Here is a 12,500-nt window from a genome sequence, read left to right as displayed (position 1 = left end):
CAGTCTTGCGATATACCTTCCAAGTGTCACGCCTAAGGCGTGATTGTCACGCCTGCGGATCCAAAACTTCAATGTCACGCCTACTCACTCCTGTGCTCCAATTTCTCACGCCTGGTAGAAACGTTAGAGCCATTACAGCATTGACCAACACGAACCAATGAAAGAAAATAAAAGTCCATGTGAATGATCGACTTCCTCCAAATTTCTACGAGGTAGGTTGGGAACGAGAAGGTCAAAGTTGTAGGACTATTCCCGCTTCCGGTAGTGGTACCAAATTTGGTCGTGGTTCCATGCAGCCACAAGCTATGTATTATCTTATAAGTATTCAAAACATAGATGGATATACTGGCTAGACGGATGTCTTCGAAACATCTGCGGAAGTCGTCGGACATCTTCGGATATCATCGGAGCCCTACAAAAAACCCTGGCACTCTCAGGAGAAAAATGTCACGCCTATAAATAAAAAAAGTTGGTAGATCCGCAGTGGACCTAAAAGTTTGTAGATGAGCCCCCGAATGCTCGAAAACTTATCAACTCTTAACCAATGTCATTGATCAATAGTTCTAAATTAACCACGTGTGTAACCCAAGCCTCGAGTTGATACCTTTTGTTTGGGACTGAATTTTCATATATAGAAGTAGGACGTTCGCGCAAAAATTTTCTAACATTGATTTTTTTCTGCAGATTTTACCATTAAAAGATGATGAGTTAGTGATGTCAGAAATGTAAAAAAATGGGGGGGTGACCGACTTCGTTTTGGAGAGAACTTGCCCGGAAGAACACCCTAAATCTGAAAAAATCCGGCTTCTTTAGCGAATAAGGATTGCACGATTTGCACCTCTGAGTCAACTGCTCCACGGCGCCGAGGACTTAAAGTAAAGAATACCATGTCGCTATTCCTCGGCAATGACAATGGACAGAAGACGAAGAAAATAAATAAGCAAACTTTCGCTGAAGAACACAGCAACTTAAGAGATGGTTAAATTTTGAGATATTATATTGAAATTTAACAAAGCGCTGTTTAACCTTCGTTTAGACAATCTAAGAAACAACTACCAGTTAACTGTGAATTGGTTAAATTAAGAAGGTTGGGGCCTGATATGGTGGGTCATGGCATCATATTGACGATCTAATAGCCCAGGGATTTGTTATCGTAGCTCGGGGCCTTATATGGTTGGTCATGCCTTTTTGTTGACGATCTCATTCATACCAGGGGTTTGATATCGTATGTCAGGGCCTGATATGGTGTGTCATGGCTTTATGTTGACGATCCAATATGAGGGGTTTGATATTGTAGATCGGGGCCTGATATGGTGTGTCTTGAAGTCATATTGACGATCGAATATCAGGGGCTTGATATCGAGGCACGGGGCCTGATATGGGGTGTCATGACTTCATATCGACGATCTAATATCACGGGCTTGATTGATATCGTATGTCGGGGCCTGATATGGTGCGTCATGGCTTCATGTTGACGATTTAATATATAAGGAGCTTGATATTGTTGGTCGAGGCCTGACATGGTAGGCCAGAGCTTACATGCACTGAAGATCTTAGTAGTCATTGCTTCATGTCGGGCCAGATAAAGAGGGTTTGATATAAGTGGCTTGATATGGTGGGCTTCACACTGGGGAGAACTGCGCGACCTGTCCTTACATTTTCCAAGGACTAACCAGCTACAAATTCTTCTCTACTGGCGAAACGCGCTCCATTAATTTCCACATAACTTGCGAAACTAAAAACCTTATCTACATGATTCAATGCGACAGATGCCATCTACAATACATAAGAGAAACTAAACGACGTTTAAAAGACCGTTTTAATGAACACCGCCGCACTTTGGATAACGCTAACACCAAATCCAAACCCACTACAGTCGCAGAACATTTCCTCTCCTCTCCCCACAACATCTCCAAGGACATGCAATTAATTCCTATCGAAAAAATATTTTCTAACAGAGACTCGATCCGTAAGGCCAGGGAAGCTTTTTTAATTTTAAAAGGCCGGACAATTGATCCTAACGGTCTTAATATCCGCGAAGAAACGTATTAGATTTCAGTTTATTATTTTGAGTGATTTCCGTTATTTTTCCGTGACTCTTAGTATTTGAATTCACATTCGTTGTAACTGCCATGTTTTATCGCATTTTTCCAGTATTACGTCAGCATCCATTTACTTTATATATATGTACATAGAAGCAATTCAAGGTAAACTCTCATTGTACCTGAAGAAGGCTGCTTTGGCCAGCCGAAATATAGTACACCACTAAAATCAAATCTACGTTGTATCGGCTCTTGCTTAAAATATTTAGTTTCACATTGGGGGCCTGATATGGGGGTACTGATATGGGGGACCTGATATGGGCAGACACGAGGGGTCATGTTTCAGGGACATTTTGCAGTGACAAAAAAAAAGTCTTGTGTAGCGCACACCTGAGGCGACATGTAGCAGGGACAAAATCACGACATGTGCACTCATATGAAAATGTTGCGGGTACATGTTTCAGGGATATGTTAAAGCAACATGTCCCCAGGTGTGAACTGGTTCTTTTATAATTGCGCAACACCAATCTGGCGCATATTTTGTCCCCGCGACGTGTCCCATGAAGCTCAACAAGTTGAACTTCATGGGACCCCCGGGGGGGGGGGGGGGGAAGGGTACTCCCTTATAAGGGCTTAATGGGGTTAGTGCGGCCAGCCAGGGTATGTTTTTGGGGATTTTTGTCTTGAACAGGATATCGAATTTATCATTTTTTGTGTTAATCAGGGTATCGATTTATCAATTTTTGTCTTAAACTGGGTTAAATGTCTTAAACAGGGTATCAAAAATCGAAATTCTGTCTTAAACAGAGTAGGAAAATCAGCGATATTTGTCTTAAACAGGGTCGGGGTATGAGCTATGAGGAGCCGTGCCGCACCTCCCCACACAGGGAGATATCGATTCCCCCCCCCCCCCTCCACGTCTTTGGGACATGTCGCTGCATTGCGCGACGCTAATTCTGAAACATGTACCCGCAACATTTTGTTGTGTGTGCAATTGCTACACGACCCTAATGCATGTCGCCTCAGTGTGTACTACACACTGCACCATGCATGTCGCTGCACCATGTCCCTGCAACATGACCCCTCATGTCTGCCCATCCACCTTAAAATTACAAAGCAACAACAAAACACACATCGAGTCAATTGTCGAGTATGTTTTAGGCCAATGGAAGGTTACGGCTTCAATGGATAAAATTTGATAAAAGGTCACGGAAATTACCTGTAATCACACAATTATCCTAACGTCTGTGGTCACAAAAATATGAACATAAAAACCATTGAATTCTAGCTTATTTCTCTCTTTCGAAATCGTTCTTGACAACTGCAGCTCAGAGGCAAGAAATGAGGTGAAATCATTGAAAGTTGCTGAAAAGTAAAAAAATGTCAAAGCGATAAATGTTTGCATGATACAATGATATTTCTATTCCTACCTCCTTTTTAGTACGCTTTGCGTGACGACCAAACATTTTGCAAAATTTAGCCAGACGAACGGAGAAAAAATACCAGGCATGCTAAGATCACCACGAGCCGGTAATTGCATGAAAAGTTGCCGTGAAACTATTATCACCCGCCTTTCCTGTACAGACATTGCACGGTAACCTTTTGAAAGTCATTCTTTCCAACCGCAGAAGCTACCAGCAAGAGGCTTGTTGATATTCACCGCTGTAGGTGTTAAAATAAATAAATAAAGTATTCACAACTGATTCCTCGAATTTGTATCTTGACGATAGTAGAGAAGCGTTTTTTAATAGCGACTGGCGTTACGTCTCTCAGAAAGGTGGCCAGAGGGTCTGAAAAATGGAAAAATCCTTTGTGTACCAACAGTTTGGTGATCTTAGAAAATCAACCCACATATCCGTGTCCAACTGTAAATAAAAATTGGACATTCACCGTTTCCGGCATTGTTCGGGAATTCAAAAGCTGTCGGGGCCTTTACACCCCTGGTTTTAATTAAGAACTGAATACAATTATTGTGTCAAGCCACGACAGAAGGGTTATTTTATATTCCATTTCCGTTTTCACTGTGTTAGGAAATCGACAGCCTCATGGTTTGATGAAGTATTCTTTTCATATGTTATTTCTTTCTTTTCTCCTTTTCTCTTTTTATCGGGTAATGTACATATGTCAATTTAAACCAGAATGAGAAAGTTATGCTTGCCAATAGGCTTGCTTCAAAATGCACACTGTGGCAATTTCAAGTATTTTATATTGATTCTTTTTCGTGTAATGGTGTAGACTGCAGATCACGATATTATTAAAGAAGAAGACTTTTTACAGAACCGAAGTTCCATCCAGTGGCGAACACATGAGCTCTCGAGTTCGTTGAAGAATTCTTTACACACAATATTTAAGAACCATTTAAATGAAAGCTACCGAGCAGTACTTTCTTTTCGTGTTGTTTATTGTGCTGTTCAAAGTGTCTTATTTTCAATGTGTTGAAATCTTAATAAAAAGGTTTAAACATTCAGGTAATATAAAATGCTATTGGTAAAGCAAGCCTCCCCGTAGGTGTATGTTAAATGTACTGTATAAAGTAAGTTAACTTCTCTATAATGACCGATACTTTGTAAAGTAGGCTACCATGTTACTTTTCATCTTTGCTTTCCTCGTTAGTTGAAGATTTCTCAAACAATCAGCTTTAGATCTCGACGAAGTGCGCAGTCAGTCAATAGTATTTCTGAATTAAGACATAAAGCCTTACAAATTTCGTGCACCGAAGTCCTTTTTTTCACAAATCGTTTGTCCTTGTTGTGGTGTTACGTTCCGGTGAAGACATTTCGTGTCACTGATTCCGCGTTGCGTGCACTGACCTCACACTTCATCAGTTAAGATCATGCAACTCGTTTTAAATATTTTAACAGAACCAAAATGCACATCTCGCTGAACTGCAAAGTCTCTTGTCAACTCAGAACTGTATCCCAGAATTAACGTTATTACGGAGACGAAATGGCCTTTTGTCCTTGTTTTGACAACAAAGAGCTGCCTAAGTTTGCGTGACTGAATCCCAGACTCCTCACTTCCGTCGGCTGTTTGCGTGTCAAGTTCGCGTGACAAGGTGCAACCGCTGACCAGGGTTCCAGTCAGAGCGACCAGGAATGCAAGGAAATATGGTGGAGCGACATAAGAAATGTTGACCTTTCGCCGTGTACAATAATCCCGTGTTTAGGTCCTGAAATTCACCGCTGTTACACTTCAGAACACCATCGGACCAGGGACTGCCATGGGAGACTGCGGGGAGACACGAAAGGGGTACTTTTTTATTCGATTGCAGTTGAACACAAGTCGCTGTGTGTACGAAGTGATTACCTTTGCGGCTAAAACAATGGATAGGTGTTGAGGCGCGCACATGTTCAGCGTAAAAAGTGGCTGTTCTTCTGAAAATTTGTCGTTTATTCTTAGGCAAAACCTCGAGACGATCATCTCGAAGCTCTCCAGAGAGAACACCAATGGCCGGCGAAACAGCTTTATGCTGGTAAGAACAATGTTTTGTAATAATTTACGAGGCGGCGTCTGTTCGATTTCTCAGCACACTGCCTGGTCTTGTGTGTTATCGAGTGACATGTTATTTTGGTATGCATGATTAGCCTCGGTGGTTATTTTTTCTGTTAAACTGCACCAAATTTGGCTGAAGAAAGTCACTAGGAATCTCAATTCTAGTTTCCTTAACTGCCCGATAACTTTTTTTGGTATTTTGAGGAGAGTTCATTGAATTTGTGGTTTCGTGTCTTCGCTTTTAGAATAACAGTGCTGAAGCCCATTGTGTTGCATTGTGATAAGCACGCCAGAATGTAAATGTGTGAAATGAATAGCGTATTTGGAATACCTCCTTCCAGCAAAGTGCCATTAAATGTCATAAGGTTTTTGCGGTCCGAGATCTATATTTACCAATAGTTTAATTTGTCGCGGCGGCGAGCTTTAAAGGCAAAATCGCGGCTAAGTTTGTGCCATGTTAGTTGAAATTAAACAGGATCGTTCAAATCGTGACTCTTGAATTTGTGTACTGTACAATAATTCTTTTTCTAATCTTAAGAAAAGTTATATTAACATACGAAAGCTACCGCTTATTCCTTTGGGATAAAAATCTGCATTTAAGCTTTTGTAATTTTTCAAATCTAGAATACGCTTCAATGAACTCGCCGAAGAAAACAATTTCTCTACCATGAAATTGAATACTGTTGTTAAAGGATGTTTTTGCAATCGACGTTGTCGGTGTTTATTAAGGCTGCACATTAAAGGTACAAGAGAAACTAAGACACTTTAAAACGTAAATACATAAAGTGTCTCGATTTATAAACAAAATCGAGACTTCAAATACACGTGCTCCACTGAAGTGTCCCACATGTGTTTCAAAAACCGAAAGCGGCTATTCTGTGTGACAGCTTACGGCGCGTAGAGTTTTAATAGCACAATAGAAATCCAAGTAATATTGGTCAATAAAACTGTTTACCAGCCTTAAAACTCTCTCTTATCCAAGAATTGTGCCTTGCTTGCAAACTTTTTAAAACTTTTCGTTTGCAAGAGCTGCAAAAAAGACGGAAGATAGGAAATTTTTTACCGAGAGCATTAAAGCAGTTTTGCTGTTTACATCTTGATAGCCACAAGAACATATTTTCAGCTGGGTTCCTCAAGAATCCTCAAAGTCTATCAAAATAAGTTGATTAAATTACCGTTCAATTTTTTGGATGGTTTGGGAAAAGAAAAATTATCTGTAGTTTTTAACTATTGCCCCAATCTATTCATTTTATTACTTTTTATAATGAGCTAAGATGAAAAATACTTCTGGAGTGGTAAAAAGTTATAAGAACCACAAGATACAGTACTGTAGTTTAACTATTTGTTAATTTGCAGTCTTTAATGATCGAGGAAAACGAGACTATCCATGTTGCACAAGCTGTGACTGTTGTTTGAAGATTTTTTTCGTCAAATAGTCCAAAATGAGCAGCTGCAATTAAGGCGAGGGAAAGTCAGTAAATTAGCAACTCTAAAGCACCTTAATCTTGGCTCAGATTTTTCTGGACAAGTAAATTTTTTGCTCTGCTACTTTCTGGTGGACGTACAAGGGCTAAAAGAGCAATGGCTTTGTGCTAAAAATTATTTAGAATCAGGCAAAGTTAGGGAATTTTGTTCTGAATTAGAGCTAAAAAATTGTTAATTTGGGAAAAAAAAGTAATTATTGACAAGCAAAGAAAATTAAGTTAAATAAAAATGTGCATGAAAATAAAAAAAAGGTGAATTTTAACATCATTTTCCCTGAAATCCAGTGTGTTGTTAAAATCAGTGACTGTGAGATGGAACATAGATCAATTTGAAGGATGAGAACTATACATTTGCACTTTTGGTAAGGAGGAAGGACAGATGGGCAGAAATATGCCCGCTGATAGGGGAGGTTGGAGTTTTATCTAACATCATAAAAAAAATTTTGATCTGAAAACATTTGCACAAATGTTTAACAAATTGAGATTTAAACATGATAAAGTAACTGTTGATGTCATTGATCATTAAAATTTGTCCAGAGCAAACGTCATCGTTAAAAAAAAAGTGGCTTGTGTTAAGAACTGCTGAATTTTTCCTTTCAGCAAAAATATTGAGTTAAACTGATAGCTAAGAAATTTCGAATCAATGATAGTAAGATGTTTACGATTTTCTCTACATGACGGGATTTTCTCTACATGACGGGGAAACCTCTCAAATATGGCTGATGGCTTAGATGTATCACTGCCTCTCTATATCATTACCTGCCCTTATAGATGATCTTATCTTATCTTATCTTATCTTATCAGAGTCAAGGCACTGGTCCTTATCCTCTTCTAGACCAGATTTGCATGCATTGATCTCCCTGATTTGTTACCCCAACTAAATGTAGTAATTTTCTGAAAAGGGAACTTAGGTATTTGTCCACAAGTGAATCCACTGATGATCACATGTCAGTTTTTGAAGTGTTCAGCATAATTGTTTTTCTTTTTTCCCTTCTTTAATGTTTCCTTCACTGGTGATATTAGCAAAATAGACAGCTTTCTTGCTCTGCAAAGAATCTGCTGTTGAAATATTAGTCTCTAACTACAGAGGAAAGACAAGCATTACCACCACTGTTGCCTTTCAAAGTAATGTTACAAATGAAAGTGAATTTCTACAATTTATAATTTCAAGGAGATCTGTTGAAGCTGTGGTCTGTAGTAAGGTGCAGCGTCAAAATTCCTAATACACTTTTAAAAGAAAACAATATCATTGTGTCAAGTGATGTACCAGCACAAATCACTATACTTATAATAATTTTATGCTCTGATAGTTTGCCAGTGTTCCCATCAAGTAGCAGGGGTAACCCCGCAAGAGGGCTGAAGGAGTCGCACACCCAATACCCCTTCAAATAAGTTCAACTGTTCTGAATTTCCCTGTTGTGAGATAAGAAAAGGACATATAGCATTAGTTGATGTAATATTATTGTCCTAATTAAACCATACTAATATACTTGTAATTTAACAGTTTCTACCTCATCCACAGAAGTGGGGGAGGGAGGGGAGGGAGGGGAGGGGTACATTTTATACTGAACTATGAAAATGGCATGAAATTACTAGAATTTAATTCATTTGCACATACGTCTAGAATCTATTCAATAGCACATAAATTACTCTGATTTTGATAAATCTTAAGTTCGATATGATGTTTTTGTGGAGTGCATAAAAATTTATAAAGTTAACGATAAAGCACCTTGAAAAATAGCTACATTGTATTAAGAATGCCCCGATCTCCCTTTGAATTCCTTTAATTTCTAAATGGCTCCTTGAAAGTGTCAATATCACATTTGAACCAGGTCATGATAAAAAATGACAAACCTGCACACCTATAGGGAAAAGTAAATCTCCATGAGTTACACTTCATTTACACTCACCCCCTGCCCTCTCCAGAAAAAAAAAACCTTCAACCCAAACAAAATGACATTCTTTTGAATTCCTGTTAGCACCTGAACTGTCTTAACTGTCTTATTCCAGATGAGACTCAACAGAAACCCCATCTATGATGAATTTCCCCTTCATGGGAGAAATTAACCATTGCAATTGCATGACCACTTTTTGTATTTTTAGATATCAGGAATAGACCATTCTAATATCATGTTTCATCTTGGAACTGGATCAGGTATGTGAACTAAAAAAGTAATTTGTGATGCCAATTAACCCTTTGATGTCCAAACCGGCCTCTGTCGAACGCCAGACGATTTTACTCGTCAATGGGGAACCCCTGGGAGTCAATGGGTTAAATAATCACTCGCTGAAAAACTGTCCCCATTAAAGACTTTTAAATGTTCTAAAATTTAATTTCCAACATGTCATGTTTTTTTGTCCCAAGATTGTGCACTGTGTTTGGTCACATTTTGTTTGCCACACAAAGATCATAGGGACAATTTTTAATCAAATTCACCATGTGGAACCAGTAGTTTCAATAAGTACCGACAGCCGACGGAAAGCTCCAGCTATTTATTTATTTACTTATAACGCGCAAGTATCAATTTACATTTTCACCTGAGAGAAATCGTCCAAAGGTGTTAATCAGTTCTGCCTTTGAAATGTGGCTTTTAGGAGTGTCGATCCTTTTTAACATGTCATGCCCACAGACACCCCTAGAGAAAGGGGACGTTTGGGCGGCTTCTGCAAGTACCGGGGCAGAAATTACATAAAACAAAAGAAACAAAAGACAGAAAACAAAACAACTCCAAATAAAGACTATTCCCAAGTGACCAAAAACACAGCTAGTGCTTTCTCTTACCTGCAAAAAGACCCAATGTTTGGCCCCTTGTGGATACAGTTGATTACTTGAGATCTACTCAAACCAGCTGTCACCTTCAAATGTTACTGACACCTTTGGGTAACACTGAGAGGAATTAGTATTCTTTGATCAGAGATTGATATTTGGATAGACTAAAATTATTTGGAATAAACCAAACCAATTAACTTGGCAGAAGGCAAAGAAATTTAATAAAACAGTAAACCAAATGTTGCACTGGGGTTTAATGGAATAAAGCATCATCTGTAACAATCTGTAGAGGATTCTTAACCAGGAAGTGAAGTGAGACAAGTGTTTATTTCTGGGAAATGTCTTAGAATGTAGCATGCAGTATTTTTTACATGTAAGTCAAGGAGAGCAATATTTACTATTACTAGACATTACTATACAACGAACAACGAAACAGCAAAACACTGAAACACCAAAATGAATCACCAAAACACCATGTATGGCCCCATCATAGATTGAATACTTAAACCAATAAGGGTTTGATTTGAGATCAAATATCGTGTTAGGCCTAATTAGGGCTAAAATGTTATTTTCCCCAAATTTCAGTCTTAATCTGAAGTGTATTTTTAATCTCAATGAATTAGAAGCAATAATTAGGCCTAAAACGACATTGGGGCTGGACAATCTGCGAGCCAGCAAGCCATGCACCCATTTCAAATAGTGCCAATAAACAGTTATTAGTCTAAGCACCCATTTTAAAACGGTTAGCTTTCAAATGACTGTTTATCACATGTGGGCTCGCATAACTCTCAGCCATGGCTCGCATGAGTCGCATGGTTCGCTGGCTCGCACATTGTCCTAACTCAACAACATTTAATCTCAAATCTAACCTTTGTCGGTTAGTATTAATATTCAATGTATGGTGGGGTCATACATGGTTTTTTGGTGCCTCATTTCGCTGTCTCGTAGTTTAGTAATGCCCACAATTACTTGAACCAAACGGACCGTGCTTTAGGAAACATCAGTGAAGGAAAAATTGAGCACACCAAAATAGACAATCATGAGTAATTTCTCGAAGTGCAGTTAAAATTAGATGCTCGTCAATTCAATAAGAATTCACAAAGTGACCTCTTTCTAATCTGCCTGACTTAAACCAAACTCTTTCCTTGGAATACAGACTATCAAGATCACAAGTGGCTCCTAAATTCTTCTTTTCACGTTAAGATATTAAAGAAAGCTGCATTTACTCTAACCTATAAATAACGCTAATCAGGCTAGCACTTACCTTATTGTTTTATTAAAACAGGAATGCTTTAAGACTGAGCAGGACACTTCATGTATTAGAATTGGGTTTGCATCTAATTGCCTCCATTCCCGGGGGGAGGGGGGGACTCCCACATAAAAAGGGAAGGGATGCTCATCGTCTCCCTTAGGGATATAAATTTTGGATTTTGGTTTCACTAAGGGTGTTCTGGGCAAAATGCAATCATATATGGCCACGAAGGTCTCCTTTAGGGTTGCGTGCAAAGAAAATTATATAAATTTAAAGTGTATCTTTACACTTTTATATTTTTTCACATAGGTATGGCCCCCCCGGGCCTTCATTACTGGACATAAGTGAAGACAATTCCTTACAATAACAACAAGCCCCAATGTCAATAATATGCACTAGAAGTATAAAACTAATATCTCCATAGGCACATTGTCGTGGAATCACCTTAATAAAAAAAATAGTTATTAGGTGTAGTGTCTGATAGCCAATGTGTAGTAATATTGTGGCTTTTTTAACCCATTAACTCCTAAAGTGGCCTCAATTGACAATGAGTAAAATTGTCTGGTATTAGACAGAGTAAAATCTAAAAGTCTCATTCTCAAGAGGCAAAGAGATAAAGGGGATGTAGTTTTGGTGTTAAGTAATGAGCATTCTCTGTGGGAGGAAAATATTTTGCCAGTAAAAAACATTCAGATATGTACAAGGCTTGGGAATCAACATTACAGCTGCTAGGCTCAGTGATCAGCTGCTGTAACAGCAATTAAACCTTTTGAATAGTGAACTTGTGTTGCTTTCTCTCTGATTTTAAGCCAGCTAGTAGTGTGATTTGAGTTTACTGTGGGACAGCTATTGGTCGGAGAGGGACTAATGAAACTCGGAAAGTCCGGAGCATTGACAACTTGGACACTCTGCCTCCTCAATAACATTGTTGTCACATTTCATTAATGATGCTATGATGAAAAGTTGCAGTTTTTCTGTCATTTCCTGTTAGCTGTTAATGGTTTCTTTAAAAAAAGAAAAAGATCGTGCGTTTATTCGAATTCAGATCAGTTATTTTAAAGAAAATCCCTTGGAAGGCTGGGCATTATAGGCAAACCAATCGAACAGCTGTGGCTATGAAGCAAAATAAAATATTTGCTTTACATGACACAATATACTGTATACAACATGTACTTTTTTTTCTGATTTTTTACATGTTTGTGATTCAAAGCTTTCTCTACAGTTGTACCTTTGTGTTGTTCCCACTGGGAGGTGACTTACCGGTCTTCCTTTTTAGCTTCATCTAAATACTCTTTTTTATCCTGCTTGACAAAAGAAAGAAAGACAAACTTTCATGCATAGTCTTCACTCATAGTTTAAGACCTGCTTTTCTTATGGGTTTACAAACATCAGGACTTGTTTGTTCAAAAGTTGGATAGTGCAGGATAATGTTGATCAGCATTGCCAATGGCTAATAAGCC

The 12,500-nt window shown here is 38.6% G+C and overlaps 1 protein-coding gene across 1 annotated transcript in view; it reads left to right on the top strand.

Annotated features, from left to right (window-relative positions):
- The first annotated feature begins 5,129 nt into the window (after window positions 1-5,129).
- LOC138010711 (uncharacterized) overlaps window positions 5,130-12,500 on the top strand; it is a 25,213-nt gene continuing 17,842 nt past the window's right edge. Inside the window, exons 1-3 of the mRNA XM_068857685.1 lie at window positions 5,130-5,291; window positions 5,442-5,514; window positions 9,122-9,173. Coding sequence (XP_068713786.1) covers window positions 5,263-5,291; window positions 5,442-5,514; window positions 9,122-9,173 — 154 coding nt within the window. The 5' untranslated portion in view covers window positions 5,130-5,262. The remainder of the gene's footprint in view (window positions 5,292-5,441; window positions 5,515-9,121; window positions 9,174-12,500) is intronic.

The sequence above is a fragment of the Montipora foliosa genome, chromosome 7 (genome assembly GCF_036669935.1).
Source record: "Montipora foliosa isolate CH-2021 chromosome 7, ASM3666993v2, whole genome shotgun sequence".
NCBI lineage: Eukaryota > Metazoa > Cnidaria > Anthozoa > Scleractinia > Acroporidae > Montipora > Montipora foliosa.
The sequence above is the reverse complement of the archived record's forward strand: the minus strand, read 5'-3'. Positions and strand labels throughout refer to the sequence as shown.